This window comes from Cottoperca gobio, chromosome 1, assembly GCF_900634415.1.
Source record: "Cottoperca gobio chromosome 1, fCotGob3.1, whole genome shotgun sequence".
Lineage (NCBI taxonomy): Eukaryota > Metazoa > Chordata > Actinopteri > Perciformes > Bovichtidae > Cottoperca > Cottoperca gobio.
In genome coordinates, this window is record NC_041355.1 from 17,356,525 (window position 1) to 17,368,627 (window position 12,103).

General features: G+C 45.4%; 1 protein-coding gene across 1 annotated transcript in view; it reads left to right on the forward strand.

Moving 5' to 3' along the window:
- pkd1a (polycystic kidney disease 1a) overlaps nt 1-12,103 on the forward strand; it is a 62,478-nt gene that overhangs the window by 21,448 nt on the left and 28,927 nt on the right. Inside the window, 10 exon segments of the mRNA XM_029442825.1 lie at nt 1,071-1,285; nt 2,565-2,686; nt 2,794-2,944; nt 3,949-4,211; nt 4,860-5,240; nt 5,429-5,911; nt 6,015-6,146; nt 7,505-7,680; nt 8,421-8,551; nt 8,716-11,333. Coding sequence (XP_029298685.1) covers nt 1,071-1,285; nt 2,565-2,686; nt 2,794-2,944; nt 3,949-4,211; nt 4,860-5,240; nt 5,429-5,911; nt 6,015-6,146; nt 7,505-7,680; nt 8,421-8,551; nt 8,716-11,333 — 4,672 coding nt within the window.

The window sequence follows — 12,103 nt, forward strand, 5'->3', positions numbered from 1 at the left end:
TGAAGGCCCCCAGTTTTGGTGTTTAGGTCGGAGAGGGTCGCACAAAAACACATCTGTAAAAGCACAGCTGCATTGTAACTTTAACACCCTGGGAGGAGGAGTCCAGTCATTGTGTGTGTGTGTGTGTGTGTGTGTGTGTGTGTGTGTGTGTTAATGTGAGGGTAGAGGCCCTGCCCTCGTCGACCAATGTGGATGAGAGAAGAAAAAACCTGCTGCACATGGAGCTTGTCCCCTCTCTCCTCCTCCGCTCATGTGTTCCTCCACCCCCTCGCTTATATAAGGAGGCCTTTTTTTTCTCTTCTTTTTTTTTAAATCAGGTCTTTCTTGTTCCCTCACTGCTTGAATTTGTTAACCCCTGTCCACTCCTTCAGATGTCATTTTCACAGATGTCAGTAGCCACCCACTATAGAAAGGCTGACCAAAACAAAGAAAACAAGACAGAAAAGGAAATAGCTTTTATCCGGGTGGATTTCCGAAAGTCCATCATCAAACTAAATTTCTCAAATGTTTGGTCTGCTTCCATTATCTTGTTTCTGCCTTTAGATCATATTAAGTCATACACCAACGTTTCTTATGGAAGGAAAACCATTTTGCTTAAGCTTAACGGTGTACGGCAGATGGAAGCGCAGGAAAATGTGCAGTCCATTAGTGGACTCATGGATTGAAAATCAATTTTATGCTCCGGCATCCCACTGGGGTTCAATCAAAGTTCATTCTGATGCTTTCTCTCCCCTGAAGTCATTGATTGTTGAAGGCAAGCTGGTTCATAATTCACACACTTCAATGTCAGTTATTGAGCACATTGATTCAGTCCTGCAGGGCTTTGTAAGGAGGTCTGTGTGTGTTGTTCTGTCTGACAGCACTGTATGTAATAAATGTTTCATCATTCGGTCTGCACATATGATTCATTTCATGTGGGATTTATTTCATATTTGTTCATGTTTGTATGTGTATATTTCTGTTTACGCTTCAAGTGATGGAGACAATTTTCCAGTTGTCTACAGCCGTGTAGCTAGATGTCAAGCAGGCGCTGTGGTAATCTGTGTGTTACCTTCCTATTCCTCTCCCAGGGAGCGAGGTGCGTGGCTGGGTTTAAGTGATGTCGACTCTCCAGGCAAGCTGCGCTGGTTGAACGGCTCAGATGCACAGGAGGGAGAGGAAGGCCTGCCGCCTCGTTCTCCCATCTCCCGAGGAAACGTGTGCGTGTCCCTCGATCAGCGCGCTCTGACCAGTTCACACCCATGCAACGCCAAACGGGCCTATGTCTGCCAGTACAGCCCTCAAGGTAGGCTCCAAACATTCCCACAGACACACAAAAATATGGGGCGGATTAATACACATACTCAGAGTACGAATATGAAAACTGAGGCACAGATTCAATGCAAGACAGGCTTCATAAAGTCCTTTGCACGTGCCAGATAGATACCTATCAGTGTTTTCCCTAGGTTTACTTATTTGGGGGGGGCGCTGTGCGACAGTGAGGTGGGTTGCGGTGCGCAAGGCAAGGTTTTATTTGTAGTTACATTACATTACAGGTCATTTAGCAGAAGCTCTTATCCAGAGCGACTTACATTGAACTAAGTATAGGGACAGTCTCCCTGGAGCAGCTCAGGGTTAAGTACCTCGCTCAGGGGCTCAATGGTGGCAGCCCCTCCAAGATAATGGTAGGGGAAACACTGCCTGTACTTGTTGTGGGCTAAAGATGGCGCACATTTGATTGCCGAGACAAAATTGCTACAATTTTGAAGTCTTTACCACATCTCGATGTCAAGTGGCCAAGATAATGTGGGTGAGTGGATGTTGCCTCAGAAGACGGCAGTTTACATTTATGTGGCACCCTTTGGCGAGTCAGTGAATAGAAAAGCCTTCTGATTCAGTAATTATCGTGAAATAGAAAATGTCCTGCTCTAAAATTAAGCGTGTAGGTGTCATAAAGTAACGCATTATGTCACTTGGTCGCTCCACAGGAAAAGTCTGAATGAGGCTGAAAAATGTACAACCGTCAAATGTCTAAAACTGCCATCGTCACCGAACTGAAAGTCACTGTCACGCTGTGAAATGATGCGTATATGTGAGGCTGTAGTTTGTGTGTGTGTGTGTATCTGTCTGCCTGACTGTCTACTTGTGTTTCTTTGGTCCAGTCTGCCTTTTGATTCTGTGTTTGTGTCAGTCCCAGCAGATACATCGTGTACTTAAGTGTTCTTCCTTTAATATTTTTAACAGTAGTTTTATTTTGGTCTGAGTCTTCAGGGGTTTTGTTCTCTCTCTCACCTCTCCCTCTCCTATCTTTCTCTCTATCATTGTTTTTTTTATAAATGGCCTCTTTTTAAATCTCTTTTTTTTTTAAATAGATTTTTAGATATTATTTTATTTCTGTTAATTACATTGTATTCATAAGCATGTTATGATTGTTCAAAACAACACTCCCTGCATCATCATAAAACCACCAAAGTCTTCTTGAAGACTCGCGGGTGAATCCACAAAGAATGGATTGCGGCCGCTGATGGCACCATGAATTGTGCATCATTTGCAACCGTTGTCTTCCCTGCCTTTTGCCTCTACAGTGCGTGTTCCAGATGCAGGGATTTACACTGCGGGCCTGGCTGTGTTTCCCTCCCATAATCCTTTGCACCGCGCCCCGCCCACTCCGCTCTCTACTCCACAACCTCCCAGCGGTGGCATAGAGGTTAGGAGGAATCTCAGCTTGTGTATTCAATCATCATACCTCCCACCTTCTTTTCATCAAACCTTCTGTCGTTCTTTTCTTTTCTCTTTTCTTTTCTTTTCACTCAGGTGCTGTTGTTCCCGGCTCTGAGCTTTGTTCAGGCAGGTCGGCTGTCATCCCTGGAGTTTGTCGCTCAGGAACTCGGCTCACAAATCCAAGCCCGCTTCCAGATCTACAGACCTCACTGTCATTATCCCGGCCTGCACCTGCTGCTACCCAGTGAGTCAAACAGAAACACACGCACACGCGTAACTTGACACGTAAAAACATCCTGGTGAGCTTCAGCAGGTGTTAAAAAAAAACATAAGCCACCTGCGCCCACACCTCCAGTTAGCCAAAACATCCATGTAGACACACACACACACACACACACACACACACACACACACACACACACACACACACACACACACACTGACCTGAAGTTGTCTGGTAGGTCAGCATGAAAGTAAAGTTTGAATGGAGACAGAAAGTAGGGCACAACAAAAGAGGAAGTACAAGACCAATCAAGGTCAACTCCCTTCTGAACGTTTTCCGTCCCCGTCCAGACACACGACATGTAACTGCAATGCTGCGTGTCACAATGCACAAACAATTGAGATGCTTTCTGTGTCGGTTTTTTTTTTTACTTGTCCACTGAGACGTAGCAGCAGAGATGTGCAATAGACAGAGGATAGACAGAGCGGATGCACATGAAAGACACAGAGAAACAAGTCCACAGAGAGGCGGGCGGCTTTGCTGAGACATGAGAGAACGTTTTCTGTGAAACCTTCTTTTGTGAATTTGTGAATGCAGAGATAATGAGGTAACTGGATTATTAATGACAGAAATAAAATTTACTCTGACCTACACGGAGGTGGACCCAAATTATGTTCCCACTACAAAGACACATTCAGACCGTTATGCTTGTTTGATTTAATCTCTTATAAAGTAATTCATTGCTTTTATCTGCAGTTTATTATCATCATGCTTGTTTGATTCAAATTGACAAAACCACAATGAACCAGCTTTAGATTCTGATTTGTTTTACTTTCTCCTTAAAAATAGCCTTTGTTATTTATCAGAGAAAATAATTCATTTTGGTAATAGATTACACTTTTCTTACACTTTGTACATTAACCTACAAAACATATGATCAGCTAGTTTAATATAATGCAGTTAGTAATTATTATTATTTTGATACAAACTTTGATTAAAAGTCAATGACACGTCTTGTGTCTCAGGTTGTGGAGGTCCAGTGTGTGCCCCGGTGGCTGTGTGTGCCCCCAATGACACGAGGAGCGGTGATCCCCCCGCCTGCCCCCGAGTAGAGCAGTGGTGTCCCTTCCAGCGTCGGTGCCTGCCCCTCTCTAGTCCCTGCCAGCCTTCTTCATGTCTTAACTGCACCCAGACTCACCGCCTGCCCCCTGGGGCGCTGAGGCCCAGATACACCCTACAGAATGAGGTGGTCTTCAATCTACCAGCAGGACCAGCAGCACACATACTGGTGAGAGGATTTCCTATGGAGTGTTTGTAGTAATACCAACCAACCTGCCAGCTTTAATTTGAATAATGTATGTCATTTCCTGCCACTTGGGGTCTCGCAATCAAAACAATAACAAAAGACGGAGTTTGGTTACTTTGTGAAGTAGCGTGGGATCATGGGAGTAATTGTCTTCACCACCATTGTCGTCATTGCAGTCAGCTTCTCCCAGGCAGGTTTCCCTCAGTGTTCATCGTTCTGGAGGTTTTCATCGGGAGCGGAATTTTCCGCAGAGGTTTCCTCCTCTCCAAAACAAACGCTGATTAAAACCGCTATAAACACTGAATAAAGCAGTTACTTCGACGCTGTTTGGCTGCCGCTAACGTTTGCTCAGCTTGTTATTCTGTTAACTTAAGATCCAGACTTCAAAAGACTAAAATCCTTCATCTAGTTCAAATATAGAGTTAAAAATGACCAATCATTAAAAAGTGTATAATGTGGAACTGGATAAAAAGTCAACTAATGACAGTTTGTCAGTTACAGGCGACCAAATGAAATCAGGATTTCTTTCTATAACATAGTTCTAGTCGTTGCATATTATACCTTTAAGCAGTTTATTGCATTGCAGCTGTTGTACAAAGCTTACACCCTCCTAATCCCTGTGTCTCCCAGGTACAAGAACAGCTGGAGGACCTCTTGGTTTCCCGTGGTGATGTCATCGCCCTGCAGCACGATGCTGGCCCCGCCTCCCTTCTCCGCTGCCAATCGTCCCCACACTCACTGTGGCGACAACCTGTCTTAGCCCTCAACCAATCAGAGTGGTTCTGGATCAACAACACCGGACGGTCTGCAGGCATCTCGGCCGACCACGATGCCGACCCTCTGCCTGACCCTGAGCTTGACGTGAAGGCGCTGGTGGAGGATGGAGAGGGAAGCTGGCTGGAGGAAGTAGTTTGCCCCGTCAGAGTGCTCTATGTGGGACACAGTGAGACTAAGCTGCAGGGAGCACAGCTGTCTGCTGGTCTACCCCAGCCCGGACTCTACAGCCTGCTGGTGAGACATTAAAGCTCTACGTCAAATCCTGGCATTCATCTGACAGATTTCAAAAAACATTTTCAATGTTAACACTGACCAATAAATCAACATCCATTAAGTGTTTGTATGAATGATGTATTTGTGTATTGCTGATTCTCTTTTATTAACAAAATAATTAAGACAAAATATAATTTAATAAATTCCAGGTGACTTCAGCTGAGCCATCATACCCAGCCTCAGCATCATGCCCGCTGCGTGTGGTGCCTCCTCTGGGTTTGACGATCCTCCACCCCCTTCCCCAGAATGGCACAATCTACCTGCAGCCCAAGGACACCCAGCTGCTGCTCCGCGTTCGCTCTAGCTACCTAACAAAGGCCTCTCGGCGCGACAGTAATCGCAGCGTGACCTTCCAGCCCGACTGTCCCAAAGAGTTTTCTTGCAGCCAAGCGCTCTGTCAGCCCGGGCCGAGCTCAGGGTCCGGGGTGGAGGTCGCAGAGCCCAACCTGTATGCAGTGCTGGATCTGAGCCTGGAGACGGAGGAGCAGGGGAGTCCAGTGCAGGTGGAGCTGGAGGCCCATAATAACGTGACCGAGGCCAGCCTGTCTGTGTCAGTCCGCCTGGAGGAGCCGCTCAGAGGACTGATGGTGCAGCCGCACCCTGCACACAGAGTGCTGATGGAGTCAGTCGTTGTGAGTGTGTGTTTATTTCACTGGCAGTTGTATTATGAGTTCAAATATTGATATTACTGTCTTTTTATTATCTCTTCATATGTATGTATTGTGTGTGTTTAAGAGCTACACAGCATCAGTGCTTGAAGGCTCAAATCCCACTTTTAAATGGACAGTGGACGACAAGCCGTACTTCACCTATTACAACACAGTGCTCAACGTCATCTACCAGCACGCTGCCGTCTACAAGCTCACAGTAAGTTACTGTTCAAGTCATCCTGCCAGACTGGCCTTTCTGTTACCATTCATACCGGAATATAAATGGTTTTAATGTTTAATATATATGAGGTTTGTTTTTGATATCCAGCTTTTTAATGCGGCATCTACAAACACTTCCATTTTGATTGGACTGAGGCCACTTTTTATTTCGTGCCTACAGTTTGGCTGGAAGGATTATCATCAGACAGCATCACACAATCAACCAGCATGAAACAGCATGAAAGCTGTCAGTGTTGGAAAAGATGGAGATTTGCTTTTTTTTTTTATAAATAGATTTTTAGATATTATTCTATTTCTGTTAATTACATTGTATTCATAAGCATGTTAGGATTGTTCAAAACAACACTCCCTGCATCATCATAAAACCACCAAAGTCTTCTTGAAGACTCGCGGGTGAATCCACAAAGAATGGATTGCGGCCGCTGATGGCACCATGAATTGTGCATCATTTGCAACCCTTGTCTTCCCTGCCTCAAGGTCCAATTCACAAAACATATTACGCAAATGATATTAAAGCGCAATTTGCCTCTTTTTTGCAAAGTATAAACACTCCCTATGTGCCAAGAACACAGTGAACAGAACAATGGCCGAGAGAAAAATAAATGCAGATGCATTCCTGACAGAATGACGTGACAGAGAGAACTTCCTTGTAAATGTGCTTCAGTCACCACCAACGCTCTGAAGACGCTTAACTGTGTGTAGCTTTTAGCACTGTTATTTGAATGTTTTTGCAATGAGGCTCATTTGCTTAGAAAGGAGCCAATTTTGCGCCAATTCAATGCATTTTACCTCATTTAAGTATGTGCAAACGTCACAGGAGCACTGAACATTATTTGCTTGGCAGCGCAGTTAGGGTTGCATTTTACCCTTTGCGGTTTCTTTTTGTCTTATTTGTGCTGGATTATCTGCAATCCTTTTGTGAATTCACCCCTCAGTGTGCATCCAGTACTTATGTTCTTAAATAATTGTTGATCTTTAAATGTCAAACAAACAAATTCAACTTATTAACATAAACCAGCATATACTCACATTGAAGAAAGTCAGAACCAGTACTTTGTTTTAGCATTGGAGCCTCAAAAATGACTGAAAGGATTAACTTTCAATCACTTTTTAAAGTGACTCCAGTCCATTAAAAAAATGACTTGAAGGATTAACTGATTTATCAAAGTAGTTTCAGATTGATTTGGGTGGATAGACTAATGGTTTCAGCTCCACTAGATAGATCACATCATGTGTTTGCACCTCATGCTGTTTTGTCCCAATTAAAGCTTATACAGCGCTGTAGATGTGACACAAAGCTTCTTACCAGCTGTCCTTGTGTGGCATCTCTTCAAGGTGACGGCCATTAACCACGTCAGCACCCTCACAGAGCATTTCAACGTGACCGTGGACCGGCTGCAGCCCATGGCCAACCTCACAGTGAAGGGTGTTCCAGACGTGGTCCCTCAGGGCTCCACTCAGACTCTCACCACCTCTGTGCTCGTCGACATGTCTGTGGCCGCCACCTTCCGGTATGAACAGAGGGGGGATAGATTGATAGACATAGATCGATACCTTCTGTCGTGTGTTTTATAACAAATAAATTGAATTAAAAAAAAACCAGCCTTTTTTTCTCTCTCTTCTTCTTTCTTTTTAAGGCTGAGTGAAAACACAGCGCATCTGTTTGTGTTTGAATGCTCCTTTCTTCTCCTCTATCTGTTCCTCTTTCTTTCTCTTTTATCCTTTCTCTGTGTTTTGTCTTCCTGTGCGCCATAATAGCACTGCAGCAGTCAAACCATGCAGAGCCCTTGGATTTATAACTGTGTGGTTAGAGCAGATTGCTGACAGGAATTTTCCCTTCTGCTCGGCTGTTTCCCCTGTACTTTTTTTCTCCCCCTTTTTCTTCCACTCTTTCTCTTTTACTCTTTTCTCTCCCTCCCTCTTTCACATTCCCACCCTCCCAACTATGGTGCACTCTTTCACTTAGTTTCCTTCCACTCTCACCATTCTTGGTCCAGAGAGGCTTCCTGAGTTTTAAGTTTCCACTTCTCATCATCCAAAAACCCTCTATTGCCTCGTATGAGAAGATTCCCACTTTCCAGCTAGTGTGTGTGTGTGTGTGTGTGTGCGTGTGTGTTTGTGTTTGTGTGTGTGTGTGTGTGTGATACCTTGGAAATGGAAATTGTTATATGATCATTTATTCATCTTAGTTCCATGTATTTCTCTAAAGGTCCTCTTTTAATGGTTTTACATTGTCTCTGTTATGCTGCAGCTGGTCTTTTGGTGACGGCGGATATAAGGAATGTGAATACAAACCTCCCTATGCCGCCTCCCTCCTCCACCCAGACTCTCCCCAACAGGTCCTTCTAAGCAACAACGTCACCTATATTTACTCTCAGCCAGGTAAGTCCTGGCCCATCCCTCTATCAGCAGCATGACAAATGGAGCAGCAGCCAATAGTTAGACTTTGTTTTAATTTACGCAAGATGTTTTAAGCTAATAGATAATGCCATAAAGCTAATTTCACCCCCTTTTCCTTCTTTTCCCTTTCTTCTTCTTCTGTACAGGAATATACACAGCGCTGGTGTCAGTGTCCAACAGATATAACAACATCAGTCAGAACATCAACATGAGCGTCTACAGCATCCTCACTCGTGTGGATATACAAACAGAGCCGGGACTCCTCCTCACCGGCAAGTCAGCCGATTTCGAGGCTCACCCTCTGCCCTCACCCTATGGTATTCACTACGACTGGCACTTGGGAGATGGTTCTGCCCCGCTGCAAGGTCGCCGCGTGGCACATACCTTTGCACAGAGTGGCGTCTTTAACGTCTGTGTATCGGTAAACAACACCATCAGTTCTACAGAGGCTTGTGCCGAGATGTTTGTCTACGAGGAGATTTACAATTTAACAGCTGAAAGCTCCTCTCCTACAGAGCTTCATAGTCCTACTACAATACGGGCACGGCTCATGGCAGGTAATAACATCACATGGACATTCTCCATGGGAGACGGGAACATCTACACGTCATCCGCACCTCACGTGTCACACAGTTACGTCAAAGATGGATACTACACAGTAAATGTGACGGCAGCGAACGCTGTGAGCTCTGGCTGGACGATCCTACCAGTGCAGGTGTTTGTCTTCCAGGTTGTGAGGATGGAGCCGTCCGGGTGTGTCCAAGAGCGGACCGCTGTCAACTTTCAGGCCTGGGTGTCCGGTAACGCGTCGGCTCATCTTTATGAATGGAGCTTTGGGGACGGAAGCCCAAACGAGACACACCAGGGCAACCCCAGAGTCTCGCACACCTACTGGACAAGTGGGAAGCACCGCTTGTTTCTGAGTCTTTCCAGCGGGGTAAACAGGGCCACCAAGGCCAACTTCTTCAACTTGGTGTGTGTGCAGCCGGCTCTAACCAACATCAGCATCAGCCTTGAGAAATCACACTACGCTGTGGGGGAGAAGATCCGGTTTCAGGCCAGAGCTGAGCCAGAATCTAACTACAGCTATCAGTGGGACTTTGGTAAAGGGGAAGACCTTGTGCTCATCGCCGATTCTGGGGATATCGTGACAACGTATGAAAACCCAGGTCATTTCAATCTGACGGTCGTTGTCTTCAACAACATCTCCACCAGTAACACCAGTGTTGTGATTGAGGTTTTAATGCCTGTAGGTCCAATTGTTATTCAACATAATGGCACAAAGAACAATAACCTGACACTTCGAGCACCGTACGCTTTCACAACATCTTCCATGGGTTCCAATGTCACTTACATCTGGAGCTTTGGGGATGGAAATGTTCTTACAGGCCAGAATACCCTCAACACCTACAACATCTCTGGAAACTACAATATCACACTAACAGCAGCCAACACAGTTAGCTGTAATCACACTACTTTACCTGTCTCTGTGCTCGCACCAATCCGCGGGTTGACCGTCAACGCCAGTTTGGTAAATGTCCCTCTCAATGCCTCGGTCCACTTCGAGGCCCAAATGGAGGAGGGAGATGGTGTCCACTTCTCTTGGATTTTGTGTGACCGCTGCACCCCAATCCCAGGTACCCACACCATGTTCTATACCTTCCGCTCCATTGCCACTTTCAACATCATTGTGACAGCGGAGAACAATGTAGGAACGACTCAAGCGAGTATCTTCCTGTACGTCCAACGCGAGCTGGAGGGGTTGCAGATTTTAGCTGACGAGGAGATCGGAGGAATCCCAGGATTGGATGGTTGCTGCTACCCGACGAACCGCGTTCTCCACCTTCACGCTGGATTAAAAGAAGGAACCAACATGACGTTCACTTGGAACATTATCAAAGAGTTAGACCCCCTCGGCTCGAGCTTCAACATAAGTGGGAAGACGGTGGAGGTGAATTTCTCCACACCGGGCCCATGTCACATCCTTCTCCGAGCAACCAACCTGCTGGGCCAGCTGTCCGTCAACAGAACCATCCACTTCCTGCAGCTAGCCAGAGGTTTGGACCTGCAGATCAGCGACAACCCAGTTGCAGTCAATGCTCCAACTAACCTGACAGTACTGAGTGCTGAAGGCTCGAACCTGCAGTACCGCTGGTTTGTTAATGGGGACCCTCTAAAGTGGAACAAGCACTGGAAAACCCACACCTTCATCAGTCCTGGCCTAAAGCAAGTTACTGTGGAGGTCTTCAATGAAGTTAGCTTCGAGGTTGCATCAAAGAATATCAGTGTCCAGGAAGTTATTTCTGGGCTAGGATTCACAGCTACCAATGTCATAGAGCAGAGTTACGTAGCAACAGGCGTCAGCGTCACGCTACAAGGGGAGGTACTGACAGGAACCAATGTGACGTGGACATGGCTGTTGAAAGGAAGAACAGAAACAGGAAAGAACACTTCTCTGATTTTTCAGGAGGCTAAAACAGCCACCGTTACTCTGAATGCTACCAATGACGTGAGCAGGGAAGTGGTTTCCAGAGAGTTCTTTGTTCAGGACAAGATTCAGGGGTTGGAGCTGAGGGCAAGTAAAAACATTGTAGCAGTCGGTGACAAGGTGGAGTTCACGATATCTATGGCAGCAGGCTCGGACGTCCGCCTCATCCTCAGCATTAGCGGAGATGCCACGCTTACCCCTGAACTCAACAAAACCTACGTCCACACGTTCAGCAGGGTAGATACGTTCATGGTGAATCTCACTGCGCTCAACCAGGTAAGTCAAGTCAAAAAGATGGATATCATACATTAAAGGTGTTTCTCTTATATGAACTCCGGACAATATCCGGAGAATCAGGTTTGTCCGAAGTTTATCTTTCGCACATGTAGCACAAAACAGGAGATTGTCCGTGTCAGATGAATTCTCACCTACAGGAAATTCTGTTAAGTTTAGCCGAGGGTGGGCGCCTGGGAAGAGTGGATAAACCACAGTTATATAGCCGGTTCATTATTTGGTCATAAACAACTGAGTCTCTTACCAACAGAATCTCTTCGTCTCTCCAGTCAAACATTTTTGTTGGCGTCTTTGTGTAAATGACTCTTGTTCCTCACCCTTGGGTGTTTTCTTTTACACATGGGATCAATTGGACATCACACAGACTTAGTACTATGAAGCTGGCAGGGTAAAGTCTGTTTGATGTCCGGTCAAAATGATTCTGACATTTGTGGTCTCACATACAGCTCCTCCGGGTAATGTCTAGATAAGTTCAGGGTTGCAGAAATAGCATTAAGATAATATATAAGAGATGGAAGAAAACTGACACATGATACTATCGAATAAATTGAACTTTGTTGCGTCATTCATTTCCTTAAAATGTACAAATAGTGTACAGCTTTTGGCAGCCTTAACCAATGAATAAATAAATAATAAATGTTCTGCCAATCAGCACATAAGTTAGCACATAAGGTTTGTTATCACTGCCAGACATATGGATGCATTCACACATTCATGCTGACAATCCAATGACACTATTCTTGGTACACGCA